General features: G+C 43.7%; 1 protein-coding gene across 1 annotated transcript in view; it reads right to left on the bottom strand.

The window, feature by feature from the left end:
* Positions 1 to 8,379: 8,379 nt before the first annotated feature.
* Positions 8,380 to 16,146, bottom strand: part of FHOD3 (formin homology 2 domain containing 3) — a 57,719-nt gene continuing 49,952 nt past the window's right edge. Inside the window, exon 11 of the mRNA XM_008577531.1 lies at positions 8,380 to 8,994. Coding sequence (XP_008575753.1) covers positions 8,912 to 8,994 — 83 coding nt within the window. The 3' untranslated portion in view covers positions 8,380 to 8,911. The remainder of the gene's footprint in view (positions 8,995 to 16,146) is intronic.

Below are 16,146 nucleotides of genomic sequence, written 5' to 3'. Positions count from 1 at the left end.
TGATCAGACGCTGGGTGGGTCAAGCCAGCTGTGCTCTTACCCTTGGGATCTTGTGATGAATCTCGTTCTTTGGCTTCAGCCAATCCAGACTAGATTCTGTTTTTCCAGACAAGTATTCTCAACATATGCAGCCTCCATTATAGATTTAATTGTGACCATTAAGTAAGCTAATACATAGGTGAGAACTCAGAATAGTCAGTCCCTCTTTTCTTTTGTAATGTGATCCCAACATAATGCTTCCAGCCATTAACTTTCTGCATAATCCATCTGGCTCTGCTCTTCTGAACCACTCGCTTTCCTTCCAGAACACTGGCTTGGTTTTCCTCCTGTGCCCCATGAGGTAGTGTAAGACTCCAGGCAGCTCAGACTTTCTAGGCCTCTGAATGGTTTCCAGCGTGGAAAGCTGTGGAGAACGAAGGAGCAGGTTTTATGTCTTCATGGTTTTCTGAATCTTAAAGCAGCTCATCTCCGCCCTCCCAGGGAGCAGGTGAGCCTGACTTTGGGATTGCCCTCCTGGCCTCAGAAATAATCACCCAAGAAATGGCATTTCTTGACTACCTAATACTCCTGGGAGAGCAGTTAAGTTACTCCACCCCCCACCCCCACCCCCCACATAAAGACTTGCAAAGAGTACCTTGGAGACCAACGAGGGCAGGGACACAAACAGCCCTGAGAATAGTTAAGTCCAATGTAAGGGAGAAACCTCATCCCTCAAGCAAAAACTGCAAGTGAGGAACAAACTATTAAGGACAAGATTAAACCCCTGGAAAAACAGCTTACCTTTACCAAGGCTCCAGCTCACAGCTTTACACTTTTCAACTGTATTTTGAAAACAAGGTCATTCCATGGGATAGAGACGGAGGTATAGATTGCACTTGAGGATCTGTGTGTAAATACTTGGTGGTTCCAGGGGCACATATGCTCCCACAGGTAGCTCTAGACCATGGCCACACAGGTTCTGGGACATGGTGTTGGGATTCTAGAATGTACGTTTAATGAACTAAATTTTCCTTTGAAATGTGATTCTAAAATAGACAGCTGTAGCCTTAATTACTGTCTGCACAAATCATGTTTTCAGGTCACTAAAATAATGGGAATCTACCTTCAATATTATGTCAGTTAAAAACAAAATTCAAGCAGGAGGCAAATTCAAAAATCTGTCTTACAACATTTTTTCATAAACACAAGCTCATAAAGTTTAATTTTACCCAACAGTTAATGAATTTCTATATTATGTTAATTCAGGAAGTTGTCTAAATTTCCAGTTGGAAATTTAATTAGGAATTTGTCTAAACGTTTACAGTTTCACAGAAGTTTTTCTTCCAAAAAGAGAAAGTTGTTTTTTCACACCACCTGCTGGTCACTAAAATAATGGGAATCTACCTTCAATATTATGTCAGTTAAAAACAAAATTCAAGCATGAGGCAAATTCAAAAATCTGTCTTACAACATTTTTTCATAAACACAAGCCCATAAAGTTTAATTTTACCCAACAGTTAATGAATTTCTATATTATGTTAATTCAGGAAGTTGTCTAAATTTCCAGTTGGAAATTTAATTAGGAAGTTGTCTAAACGTTTACAGTTTCACAGAAGTTTTTCTTCCAAAAAGAGAAAGTTGTTTTTTCACACCACCTGCTGACAGAGAGCCACTGGATTAGAACACATTTCCTCCCATTGAGAGTGCATTTTGAGGATGGGTGAGCTGTGAATGGACTCCTTTATCCCCTTGACATTTCTAATCTTATGCCTAATCTTCTACGCCAAGAAACGCTCTGAAGTTGATTGAATTGCTCTGTTCTGTAGCCAGGTCTACCACCAGCTGCTGTGTGCTGAGTTCCAGTAAAAGGACCTTTTCTAAATCAGTGTATCATCAAGGATGCCTCTTCAGGGACTGTATAAACCAGCTACAAGAACTTCCTTAGGCAGCCAGCTCTTGTATAGCTACCACATTTTTATTTGAAAATTGGGATTTAAAAATAAATATGTGATTCCATTGGGTACATGATTCAAGTGTTTTTTGGAAAGGGAACTGCTATGTTCTAGCCCACTTCCCTGCTCGGAAGTATCTGGCTATTCCCCCAGTGGAACCATTCTCAGAGTGGGTTTAAAAGCATTTTTAGGCAGATTATTAGAGGGCAGGGTTTCTCTGAAAGGAAATGAAATTTCTGGTTAATTTTCTGAAATGGCAAAAGCCAAGCCCTTCACTTTACTGGGCCAACTGTATAGTCCAAGTACTGCAGTGACCTATCATAGTCCAGGAAAACTTGCTGCTGACACAGAGGAACACAAGACGCCCCTACTTACCTAGTGGTGGATTTAATGCGATATCTGCAATGTGCTATGCATGTCCTCTGTGGAATATCTTTTTAAATTTGACCAAGACCCATTTCCTCCTATTTCCACCTAAACCAGATAACGTATAGGTATCAAAATGTATAGAGAAAAATGTGCTCAATAGAAACTGGCTGTCAGGCCCCTCTGATGAGAGCTGAGGAGCTGAGTGTATGAGTATGCAGACATGGGGACTAGCCACAAGCAAGCACCCTGCAGCATCAAGCCCCAGAGGCGGAGTGTGGCCATCACACACTGACCACATAGCACATGAACTGCAGTGTCACAATCATTCCTCAGTTACGGTCAGAATGTACAATTTGTCACTGTCAGGTGTTGCTTCTAATTATCCAGCCTATTTAATTTTCCTGCACATGCAATGCTCTACTTTTTTAATTGGTTATCAATATTCATGAGATACAAAGCTGATCGTCACGCCTCGTGCCCAAGATGTGAAGGCCAGATTCATACTGGTAGTATGACCATTACCACAAATTGCATTTGTACCCCGTGTCCCCTACCCAATTATCCCCAACTTCCCTCTACCTCCCCCACTCCCCACAACTCCACTTTGTATCCCAAGGTATGTTCTCTCCCTCTGCAAGAATGCACCACTGTGGTCTTTCTGCAATGCTCTACTTCTAAACTACAAATCATTGTTGATAATCCAGCACTTTGTATCCCAAGGTATGTTCTCTCCCTCTGCAAGTCCAATGCACCACTGTGGTCTTTCTGCAATGCTGTACTTCTAAACTACAAATCATTGTTGATAATCCAGTAGTTAGGGACAATTTCCACTGTCAACAGCTGAACTATGTTTGAACTACAAAATCCCAAAAAATATCAATTGTTACTTCTTCAGGTGGCTCCTCTTAAAACAATTCTTTTTCAAGACAGTAGTTAAACAGTGCTCATTAAAAGAATGTAATAGACTTCACCCACTCTCATCATGGTTAAGTATCTGCAATCCAAATGACCTCTTACCTGTGAACCTCATATCTGTTCACCAAAGTGGGAATCATCAGGTCACAAGAAAGATGCTTTTGCATTTCTGAATTTTCCCTACTTGTGCTGAATAAAGATGGATGGATGAGTAGATATGTAGGTGGGTGGATATGGGTTTGGATTACCAGTTATTAATAGTCATTGTGAAATGTGTGCATGACTGTTAATACTGAACAAGAGGAGTTTATACAGTGCTGCCACTTTGTGCACAACTAGGCCTCCAGGAGCTCTCAACTTGGTCAAGGTGGGACTGAGACTCCCCACCTGCCAGGCCCACCCCTGGTTCAGTGTATGCTGTGTGTTTTTGCCCAGAAGCACAGCTGACCGTTGATATCCAACTGGCAGCTGTCTTAAGGGTTCTAAGAGAACAAAAAGTAACCAGGAACTAGTGAGATAAGCCCGGCTATATTCTATCTTCTTTCCTTGGGGAAAGTTATTCAACATCTCTCATTCAGTTTTTTAATATGAAAAATGAGAATGCAGTGTCTATAAGGATTTTAAGTAATACATATCAAGTGCTCACACAGAGATGCCTTCAATAAATATTTTAACTATTTTTAAAAATCACTCCGGAAGTCCCTTTTCCTTCCATGAATTACATAGCAAACAGAACTGATTTTTGAAAACTGGATGGCACATTTTAATATACCTTTATTACAGTTGCAAAGACATTTCATTCCTTATCTTAGGTAATTTGGTGTTTTTATTTTTACCTATCTCTGATAAAATGATTTCTAATTAAAAAAAAAATAGAATAGCTGCAGAATGGTGATAAGTTAAAATATTAATTTTAGTTGATGACTGCCACCCATGGCCCCAGATAAACGCTCTATGGGGAGAGAAATCATGACTCTCCTTTTCACAGCTGAATCCCCAGCCCCTCGCACAGGGTTACCTCCATCATAAGTCCTCAGATCATATGAGGGTACTTCAGAAAGTTCACAGAAAAACAAAATTGAAAGATAATACAAATATTTCAACGAATGTTTAGAAGTACCCTTGTATTCGTGGTGGTTGTACAGTTTCTTAGGGCCATCATAGCAAATTACTACAAACTTGATGGCTTCAAATAACAGAAATTTACTCTTGCATAGTTCTGGAGGCCCGAAGTTTAACATCTGCTTCATTGGGCCAAAATCAAGGTGTCAACAGGACCATGCTCTCTCTGGAGGATCTAGGGGAGAATCTATTCCTTGCCTCTTCCAGCTTCTGGTGGCCACCAGCATTCCTTGTTTCGTGGCCACATCACTCCCATCTCTGCTTGTCTTTACATCACCTTCTCTTTTTATGGTATATCTCCTCCCCCTGCCCCTCTCTTTTATAAGGACACTTACATTGGATTTAGGGCATAACCAGATAATCCAGGATAACCTCTCCACACCAAGATCCTTAATTTAATCATATCTGCAATGTCTCTTCCTTGTAATATTTACAGATTCCAGGAATTAAGACCTAATATCTTTGGGTGGCCATTATTCAGCCTATTAGTCCATTTTCTGTTGTTTATAACAGAATACCTGAATCTGGGTAATTTATAAAGAAATAGAATGTATTTCTTACATGTTGGAGGCTGACAAGTCCAAGGTCCAGGGAGTACATCTGGTGAGGGCCTTCATCCTGGTGGAGACTCTCTACAGAGTATCACATGGCAAGGGCTGAGAAGGGCATTTTTTTTGTGTGTTCACTTGCTCTCCCGATAAAGCCACCACTCCACACCCATGGTAACCCATTAATCCATTAATACATTAATGGGTTCACTTGCTCTCCCGATAAAGCCACCACTCCACACCCATGGTAACCCATTAATCCATTAACCCATTAATCCATTAATCCATTAATCCATTCATGAGGTCAGGACCCTCACAATCCAATCACCTCCTAAGGGCCCCACCTTTCAACACTACCACATTGGGGATTAATCTTCCTCATGTGTTCTGGAGGGAATAAACATTCAACCCACATCAGCCTACTGCAGTGTTATTTGGTGGTACACAAAGCCAGGGCCATGAACACAGAAACAGTAGATTTGGACACCATGGACGATGTGGAGGCCACCCACAGGAGCCTGGAAATCAAGTTTCTTACTCCTGGCTTCTGTTCTTCCTCCCTGTACTGCACTGAATGACAGACTTGGAAGAAAACAAAATTCAATCTTCAGGCCCTGTGTACCCTCCCCTCCATCCCCAAATCCCTTGAATTATTTTTTAAACAGAAAGAAGAAATATTAAGATTCCCAGGCATCTTTAACAGAAAGTGTTTGCCTTTCCTCACCAGCAGTTTTGTCATTTCAATCCATATTAAGACACAGGAGCTAAGACAGGAGCAAGAATATCAGCACCACACTCTTCTAAGCTAACCATCCAGGAGCAAGAATATCTAGGGTAATGACTAGAAAGATTAGCAACAGCATCTCACAAGTGTAAGGCACCACTCATTTAGACAAATTTCATATCCTGAATTAAAAATTACTAGTAGAGGTTACCAGAATGAGTGGGCAACAGGAAAAGTGCTTCCATCTCACGAAAAACTACTAAACTACTAAGTTTAAAGATGCAGATTGAGGGCTGGCCCATGAGCTCAGTTGGTTAGACTATGGTGTTATAACACCAAGGTCAGGGGTTCAGATGCCTGTACTGGGCAGCCACTGAAAAAATTAAAAATAAGAGATGCAGATTGAGTATTCTAGGCTCTTCTAGGCCTTTTTGAAGGATCTATTCCCCTAGAGGAACTGAACAATCCAAAAGGAAGAGAGATGATCTAGAACAGAAGGTTCTAGAACCACCCTGCAAGCAGGGCTTACAGGGACCCTCACTGGTACCTCTTCAGTACCCCTCGACGACATGCGTGGATGGGACCTCTGGGTTCACCTCTCTAGCTGAAGTCCAACATTCTATACAAAGTTTTCCTTGCCTGTTAATTCCTAAGGAGTATATACTTTTGTGCATTACTGTAATACAGAGTTTTGTCCACATTTGTATAATCTCATACACAACTATTTCATGTATAAAATACATCAAGCATATAATATATCTCATTTTCTCCTTTGCATCCATCCCAATGTAATAACATGTTTCATACAAAAATGGATGTTTAATTAAGACTTCAAAGCATACTTGACAATACTGAAAAATAAATTCCAATTACAACTAACGAGCACATTGAAGAAGTTGTCCATGGGCACGTTATTTTTGAAATTTCTAAAATATATATGAAATTGATACTTACATTTTGGCCATAAACAGCTTCCTGGGGCTTTCCACTAGCATCTACTCCACCATGAACATAGGAAGAATTCCTGCCATAAAACCTGAAAAACCACCATCAATAATTAGTGATTAACACTGAAATGTCAAAAGAAATCTAAGAGGCAGGACAGTTCTGATGTCAGACAGACTAGTGGCTCTGTCACTAATTAGTTATGTAATCCTGGGCAAATTACCTAAAGTCTTAAGGTTATCAGGGCCGGCCCGGTGGCGCACTGGATAGTGCGCCGCTTGGGAAGCGCGGTGGCGCTCCCGTCCGAGGGTTTGGATCCCACATGCAGACCGGCTCCCGCTCACTGGCTGAGCGAGGCGCAGGAGCAACACCGAGGCTTGCGATCCCGTTGCCGGTCCCTGGTCCGGTACGGGGGCAACACTGAGGGTTGCGATCCGTTGCCGGACACGGAAAAAAGACAAAAGACAAAAAAAAAAGAAGAGACCCTTTTATCCTGGCTGTAAGCAAGAAATTAATCTTGCTTCTGAGAATTTTTTGATCCCTAAAATGAAATTAACATTAGATTTTTTGGTCACTTCCTTCCAAATGTAACTTTTTATTCTAAAGCAACAACTCTCAGCAGAATACCAAGGGCCTCCGGAAGGGCACTAAAGTGTTTGTTCACTAAACAGTGTGACAAAAATGCAGCTTCTTTGGTTTGTACATTACTATCTCACATGACACAGACATTCCATGTTGTATTCAGTGCCAAGGAAACAGGAAAATGTTCATACCACTAAACCATATGTAGAATATATCACATGTTATTTAGAACCATGAGGAAAATGAATATTAATACCCTATGTACCCTTTTCAATAAGGTGATTAAATAAACTCAATTGTCTTAATATACAACCTAACTCCTGCAGTTCCATGCTCTCCTGGGTGCTCACACCCATCATGTGTTATTTGACAAGGGCCTACTTGAAAGGTCTCCCTGTCTCAATCAGCGGGGATAGAGCAGAGAGGGGAACACAGTCACAGAAGCCTGTGGAGCGAATACATTATCTTAGGCTTTTTAGGCAATACTACTACATATTGTCTATAAATCATACATTCTCTGATTCAGGAATACAGAGTCTCAGAGGTTTTCAAACTAAGGCAAAGATGGAATTAGTGACCTGATGATCTTTCAACCCCCCAAAATACTGCAGTGGTTTGCCTTTCCCTGTTTCCAGAGGCACAAGTTATTCGTGGGGAACCACACGACCTTGGGCCAAAGGGCTTCTGTGGAGGGCTTGGCCACTACCTGGGCCCCACCAGCCCCCTCGTGCTGCTCTGCAGTTGCTGACAGCTCCTTCCAGCACCTTCTGCTCTGACCTCAGCTCCCGATGCCCTGTACTTGAGAAACAATTACTAAATGTGCAAGTCTGAGGGTCTCTGTAGATAAAGCTTTAAATTTCCATTTTGTTTTAGTTATTTCATCAATTTTTTGAGAAAAATTTTTACGTAAGAGGCAAGTTAAGTGAGTTGCAGAATAGTTCAGATTTGTAAAATGCATCTCTGATTTTTGCTTCAGCATCACAATGGGGTAAAACAAACCACTGGGAAGGTGATGTAAGGTTAACAATAGATAACATGTCCTGCAACAGGAACTTATGCCTAACTAAATCAGGAGTTTCAAAGAGCACATGGTTGATGCTCCTCACTGTGTTAACAGTATACAACCCAAAGGACATGAAGGCAAGGGTCCTTCTGATGACACTGAGAAGAGCTTTTGCTGAATTAGGAGGAGAGCCTGTGTAGCTGTTTATGGTCCTACACTCAGGAGAAAAAAAGTTTCTCATTATGACATTAAACTCTGTTTATTTAGTATTTGAATCATGGTGTACATTTATGAATTTGTATAAACATTTAGTACATCTAAAATCCACAACTGGTAAACAATCTGTGCTTTCTTTGTGTACAAGTTTGGAGTTTACATCTGGATATTTTGGTGTTGTGGAGACCCAGTCTGTGAATCTAATCAAATTACCTCATATTACCATAATAACTGTGACAGAAGTGATTTGCTCCTTAAAAGGGCTGTTCCTGGCCCAGAAAAGGTGTCACACTTTGGAACTAATAAACCAGGTGTCAAGGAATCGAGAGAAACACAGCTGACACAATGAAGAAGGTATGTGCAGGAGACTCCTGGAGATCCACGTCAATGCGTCATGGGCAACACAAGCCTCGTGGTGACCCCTTGAAAAGAGTGCTCCCTTCCCGAACCATCAGATGATGATGTCAAGTCTCCCCCCTCCCCCGCTGGAGAGGTTCCATCCGGCAAGAGCTTCCCTTTGCTCAGCATACTTCTTAGGGTAGCCCACGAGCGAGCATCACAGCTGCAACTCTGAGGTGCCCACCAAGCCCAGGGCTCTGGCTTCTTCTGGAGTTAGGCCACTCTTCAGGGTCCTCCGCACTGCAGTGTCACCCGCAGGTCACAGCCAAGGGGATGAGAAGAGAAGGCGGTATTAGCAGCAAGGCATACAGCAGTCAGTACACCAGCACCCCCTGCCCCACCTCCCACCCATAGACTCTCAGGGAAGCCACGGGGCTCACGTTCTGCACCACCCTGCTCTTGCTGAAGTGCCCTGGTGGGTTGTCTGCCAGGGCAGGGAAAATTTTGGGGCTACAACAGGCTGACCTGAAGAGGCCATGGGTACGGACCTGGAGAGCTGAGAGGAGTTGGGGGGTGAGGAGGGGGACAGAAGGAAGGGAGGAGAGGCTCGTCCTCACAAGTTTCTGAGAAATGGGCACAAACTACAGAAGAGCAAATGGCATGCTGAGACCTCAGCATCTGCCCAGAATAAGGAGTGTATCAGAGTGGAAAGTTAATTACAGAGCATAGGAAAACGCGAGTTCCAGTGACATACCTAGGGAAGATAACTAGTGCATGGTGGGGGCTCAGAAAGATCCAACAACCATAGCTGGGGACATACCCAAGAACCCATGGCCCCACAGAGCAAGGTGTTACCAGAACCCAGGGCAAGGGGCAGCAGTCAGGATGAATCTCTCCATACTGCGGGTTTTAGTCTCAACTCATCTCAGGGTGTCTAGAGACAATGATTAAAATAACCAGTGACTCCTTATGGAAAGGATGCCGAGGAGCAAACCGCCAACTTCTGGGTAGATTTGGTGACTGGTCTCTACAACACACACAGGGCTCAAGAACGGCCAATGACCACTTTCATTGGATGTTTACAACTGGCAACTGGAGGGACGCTCATTCAACTGACTTAGAATTGGCCTGTGTTTAGCTTGCATTATGGTTTTTCCCGTTGTTTAGTACTGATCAATTTTGATGTCAAAATAAAGACTAGATAAGGTTAGATGAGAGGGCAGCTGCTTCTCCCAAGACAAGTCCTTTCATTTCTGACTAATTACATTTCCCTTAATTTACAAATTGCATTTGGCCTACTCTGTATTTCTTTAAAGATCATACAGAGTTTGGGGTATTTGTTCTATTTTCAGAGGAAGTGTGTTATGGATCTATCGTCTACCCTAAGCCCCAAATCAGCCAGAGTCACAGATGATCAGGGCAGGATACTGCAGAGAAAGCAAAGCTCACCCATAGTGGCTTCCCATTTCCCTTGCCAGACCCAGCTCCCCTCATCTCCTCCCCAGAGGCCAGGGCCTCCCGTCATGGGTCTGCAGGCAACACCCCATATTCTATGTCTCCACATCATTCCCTGGACAAAAGCTCACCTAGCCTGTGAACAAAGGATCTGAAAGACCCATGCCCATGGTAGAATGAACAGGGACTAAAATCTATTAATTAATGGCTTCTTCTCTCCTAGGAATCAGCACTTTGAACAAAAGCCAATATCTAATCCATCAACTGATCACTCAACAAATAATTTATGGAGAACCTATTGTGTGCTCAGCATTTAACTCAAAGAATCAAAACTCCTATGGAAGACTCACAGACATCAAGTATGGATTTTTAGAGAGACACAGGATCTGCAGTGAGGGGTATCTGCAAGTCATGCCACCCACACAATTGTATTTCCAAGCCTCGCTTTGGGCCCCAGAGCCAGCCATCTGCAGCTGCTCTTGTGCTAGCTCCCCACTCCCCCCTTGGCCCCCTGGACTCCAGACTGAGTGTCGAACTTGACCAGACAGAATGTTTGGCTCCAGAGTCTTGGCTGGAGGCAGACTGCATTTAACTGAGTAACGGAATTTGTTCTAGGGGCAGCAATAAAAATACTAGTTCTTTATGTTCTTTAAACACTCCTTAAAGTGTTTGTTAAAGAAAGATAGCCATTCTAAGAGCATAAAATAAGATAAAGTATCTCTCATTCTTGACAAGAAAGAACTGCTAAGACCTCTTAACCAAGATAGAAAACACTGCCTGAAGAAGCCCGTGCTGTGCTAGCAGGCATCTTAAATTTCATGAGCCGCAGAAGATGGCATGGACATGTGTCTACGAACCATAATTTTTGTGCATTTAGGTATGTACTCTCAGCTGCATGACTAGAAAAGACCCCACAGGCTGATGGGCATTTTGCCCACGAAGGTATGTGAAGATGCTTCTTTCACACTTCATTCACACATCTGCTTTAGTCCTGTAACTGTCGTGTTCAGGTCCTGTAAATACTTGAATAAGGACCCTGGCACCTCACATGTGTAATAACCTACTAATAGACTTGGATATTGGGCTGGCCTTTCTAGAACAGGCTCAGAAAAGAGAACAAAGCTCAGTGGTGCCCACATCAGCCTTACTGCCTGACCCCACAGCTGTGCCCTCACACTCGGGGGCCCACTCTGCTTTCGATGCTCCAGACTACGTGGGTCCCTGCCTCACCCATCCAGCCTAGGCTCACGTGTCCTCTGCTGTGGGGTAAAAGCTAGTACAGGCTAAGTTCCCCTTGCTTGCCATATGTGTCCCTGAAAAGTGAGTATTCACAGAAAAATCTTCCCCATGTATGAAATCCTACTTTCTGTGAGCCTTCACAACAATTCAGATAAATTCTCTTAGAAATATATTAACGCCTTAGTGTTGTGAAAAAGACCTTAAGAATCTGAACCCTTCCTTTTTAAAGAGTCAAAATCAATTCACTTTGCCATTGAAAGAACATGTGACAGGACAGTCAGCAGCTGAAGTTAGTGTGGCACCCCCAATTTAAGCCATGCACAAGAAGGGCCTCTGTTCATCTGTCCATCTGCTCCTCAGTTCACTCATCATTCAGAAAATGCTACTTGAGTGTCTACCCTGAGCCAAGTGTTGAGAACATAGCCTCCTGCCCTGGGAGGCAGGGGCCTGATGGGGACACAGTGTGAGGAGAAACGCTCAGGGATGCAGACCGTGTCTAAACAGGGAGTTGGCTCTCACTCAAAAAGTTTCCAGAAAGCAAAAAAGGACTGGGGACATAACAAGGGGACTAGAAAACAGGGACTGGCAGGATATGGAATTGTACAAACTACACTTCTATAGTAGAAGCAACTCTTCTGAGAATAGGGGGATTTCTCAAGTACTGGGGTGAGGTGGGGGCTGGGCTAAGATCTGATGAGATACTATCTAGCCCCACCCCTCTCCCCACTTCTTGGCCCACTTGAGTGCTCTGGCTGAACTGAAGCTGCTCTCCAGCCCTGCACACGTGACTGCCTCCCCTCCCCAAAGCAGCTTAACAGCGAACAGACTGGAAATGTTTATCCCGGGCTGCTTCGCAGCCCTTCCACAGACAGCATGGGTCACTCTACTGGCACCAGCAGCTGCTCTGTGCCCCAGGCACTTGTGATAGCTTTCATGATGCCCAAGTGTGACGCAGGATTATCATATCCAGCACAAGACTCTGCTGTCAACATGCAGCACAAGACTGTCTGGGGACTCAGAGAAAAACCTTAAGTTTTTTCTTTTTCTCCCTAAAAATGAAAACATTTTTAAATCCTACAAAGTTCTCTCAGGTGACTCTCTGCTAAGGTGAGTCGAATCTGGGAACAATGATGACGGTGGTTGCTACTTACTGTGGTGCACACGGATTGTTTCACTGAATCTTTATGGAAACCATATGATAAGGGGACTGTTGTTATCTCCCCACTATGTGAACAAATGGCAGCACAGAGAGATCCAGTCACTGGCCCAAGGGTACACAGTAAGTGGTAGAGAAGGATTTGAGCCAGGACGTTTGGATCATGGCCCATGCTGGAAACAGCTGTGCCCTGCTGAAGCCTGGCAAGACATTTTCTGACAGTCTTTCATGCCAATGAGAAATCGACCAAGCTTTACTTCCACATGACAGAAACCCATTTGTGCTCTTTCACTGACAGATGTTTTGTTCCACATAATGTCAAACGTAATTTGAAAATAAGATTTTTGGTTGTTTTTTTTTAATCCCTAAGAGTCTAAAATTTTTCTACTGGGTATACTGGGAAGAGTATGTCTAATATTATAGAAACTAGTATCAGAATGTTGAGATGCTTTAAATATACGTGTCTTGTGGTTAGGAGGTAATTGTCTCTGCTGCAATTCACACTGGTCCCTTCAGGTCTCCTTGGTCTACCTGCCACATCAAGTCACAATGGCAGGTCCAATCATGCCCCTTTGGACTTCAGAATAGGGAATTTTAATTAAGGTGAAGAGTTCTCAGCAATTCAATGTCAGACTTCCTGTGGGGTTTTTTTGGTCAAAGTCATTTAACCATCTGAATTCTTTTTCTTATTTTTACCCTCCATCTTTTTTTTATATATATTTATATAAAATCCTGTCCCTTAAAAGCAAAGGTTTCCCAAATTGGCAGACATTCTACAAAAATAACTGACCACTACTTTTCAAAAGTGTCAATGTCATGAAATGTCCTCCACAAATCAGAGGAGACTAAGGAGACATGATGACTAATGCAACGTGGGACGCTGGGTAGGATCATGGAACAAAAAGAAGATATTAGTTGAAAGATGGGTGAAATCTCAATAAAGCCTATAGTTTGATTAAAAACACTGTACTAATGATAACTTCTTAGTTAAATAAGTTGTCCTGTGGTTATGTAAAGTGTTAACATTAGGAGAAGCTGGAGGATACAAAGCAACTCTGCCCTATTTTTGCAACTTTTAAGTCTGAAATTCTTTCAAAATAAGACATTATCAACAATCCGCAACAACAACAATAAAAAAAAAGCAGAGATTCCCAAATGTGGTTGCCTTGAACTCAACTTCTTGGACTTATTTTAGACACACTGAACAACAGTCTGGGAGAGGCCCACAACGCTGCACCTGAACCTGCCCAGGGCATCAGATGGCGAGCCAGGTTTGGGGCCCCTGACTTAAATCACTGCATCTGACTGAGAGGCAGGGAAAGGCAGGGCCCTCAGGAAGAGTCAAGTTCACCCCTCTGAGACAGCTCTCAGAAGCACTCACGCATCGGGCACTAGAGTCACTGGTCTGGCTAGGGTTTCCTTGGCCTCTACCCCACTTTCCTCCAGTAACTGTGGCTGCATTAGCATCCAGTGCTCCTTAATCATCTCTTTGGTTCCTAGGTAAGAACTGAATGGAAAGCAATCAGTTAAAATGTAAAAGCAGACTGCCTCCTACAAGCCACGTTATGGGTAAGCAAAAGGAGAAGGTGAAGTTTGGCCTGGGAGGAAGGAGAAGTTCTATCCATTGTTTTCTGGGAGAACCTATAAATTTGGGAAGTCTACAGATAAGAAGGAAGAGTGGCTCAGGAACCCACAGACTCAATGTTTTCAGAATACTTCAAGTCCTGGGCAGGACGAAACTGCCTTTCCCCTTTCCCGCTCAGTTCTCTGTCTGGGATGTGACAATATGCACCAAGTGCTACGCTGACAATGCAGCCTTTGTGTGCACAGGTGCAAGCCCCAGCATACTGGGGGTAGGAAAAAGAGGTGAAGATCGGTCTGCTCTACCTATCCGAGCAGGCCAGCATGAGGTGGAGAGTGGTGGGGAGTGAGAGGGCTGACGAGAGCACAGTGACAGCTGGGTAGGTATGTGCACGAAAACCCCTAAGCACCAAGTCCAGGGGCAAATTCCCACCAGCACCAGGTCCTGCAGGCAGCAGAGGGACAGAACCTGGCAGGGTGAGACGGTGGTGGAAACGTGTCACAGGTGGCTCACTTAACCCTCACAACCGCCCTGGGAGGCTGCCACTACTTCCCTCATTATGGTCAGTGAGGCCATGGACTTTAAGTGGGAGCCAGTCTCTGTTTCTGAGGTATGCACATGCGAATTCCTGAGCAAGGCAATGGATTCCATTTGGAACTAGCAGCAAAGGCAATGAAATACTGTAACAGCCCGACAGGAGGGTGCTTGGCACCTCTCAAGCACCATTACAGGGCAGCCCTCAGAGGCAGGAAGGACAGAATCTCATTCCTCTTTTTACTGATCCTCCTTCCTTTCACACCTCCAACCTGGGCCAAAGAGGTGCCTGGCACTTAGGCAGACATGAAGACCTTAAAAGCCAGCTACCTCTTTCAACGTGCCACGTCCCCGCATTTGGGAAGGCGATTTGTCTGAAAACAAAACACCCAGTAAAACACTTCAAAACACTTCCTGCATCCAGGCTAACCCCGAGGCTTCCACCTGAGCCCCAACTTCCTTTTTACTACATCAGAGTCCTGGCCTTTGGCCCAGCCCAGCCCTGCTCTGGAGCACAGGGCTGCCCTCCAAAACTCAGTAACTCTCAACCTGGTTTCTCTCTTGGACATGTCCTGTTTATCCTCCCATCCTGTGTCCTATGCATTAGGCGCTCTGAGCTGTCTTTGGAGGAGGGCATCAGTCCATCTTTAAGGAGCTCCAAAAATCACTAGGTGCTGAGTAAATACTAATGACACTATTGTCGAGAAGACAAAAGTTTGATCGAGAAACTCCGCTCCTTTCCTTTAACATCTTACTTGATTGTATTTCAAGAGCATTAGTTTTAAAGTCCCTAGCCTATTGCCATTGCTAACTTGCCCTATAAAAGAACATATAATTGGCTCAGGGTAATGAAGAACTATTTAAGTAAAATCCAGGGACATTTTTCTTAATAGGACTAGTGGGAAAATCCCTGGATATTTTCAAATACCACTTTGGAAAAGTAGAGTCAACCAAACTATGTTGTGTATTGATCGCGTCTAGGGCTGAATCTAATATTTTGTGAGACCTATCTCCTGTTTTATCTAAAACAGATTCGATCATTTTCCAAATTCAATAATTCTCTGACTCCAGGAAATTCTACTCATCAGATAGCATGACTACATCCCTCAGTATTCTGCCAAAGTAGTAAGATCATAGTTACATCAAATAAATGTGAAATATGTCACATGCCCTTCAGGAGGAATGCGGAGGCTCCCAGGAGACATTGACGTGATGAGGAGGCAGGCCTGGTGCAAGGGCACAGGAGCCAGGCACACAATCAGAGCTCTGCGTTCCCTCCCCAGCAGTTCCTGGAATTGGACTCCTGAGAAACTGTTATAAGGGTGATCAACCTTAAGTTCTCAAATAGCTAAGTAACTGGCCAATTATTTGTAGGTCACATCAAAGTGATAGCATCTTTATAGAAATGTGGCCCTGAGCCTAAAACTTCACAGTCATGTCACAGGTGGGGCCGGGGCCCATACGCCCCCCCCCCCCCCCCCCCCCT

This window comes from Galeopterus variegatus, unplaced genomic scaffold (assembly GCF_000696425.1).
Source record: "Galeopterus variegatus unplaced genomic scaffold, G_variegatus-3.0.2 Scaffold1528, whole genome shotgun sequence".
NCBI lineage: Eukaryota > Metazoa > Chordata > Mammalia > Dermoptera > Cynocephalidae > Galeopterus > Galeopterus variegatus.
This window is presented reverse-complemented; position numbering and strand designations above follow the sequence as displayed.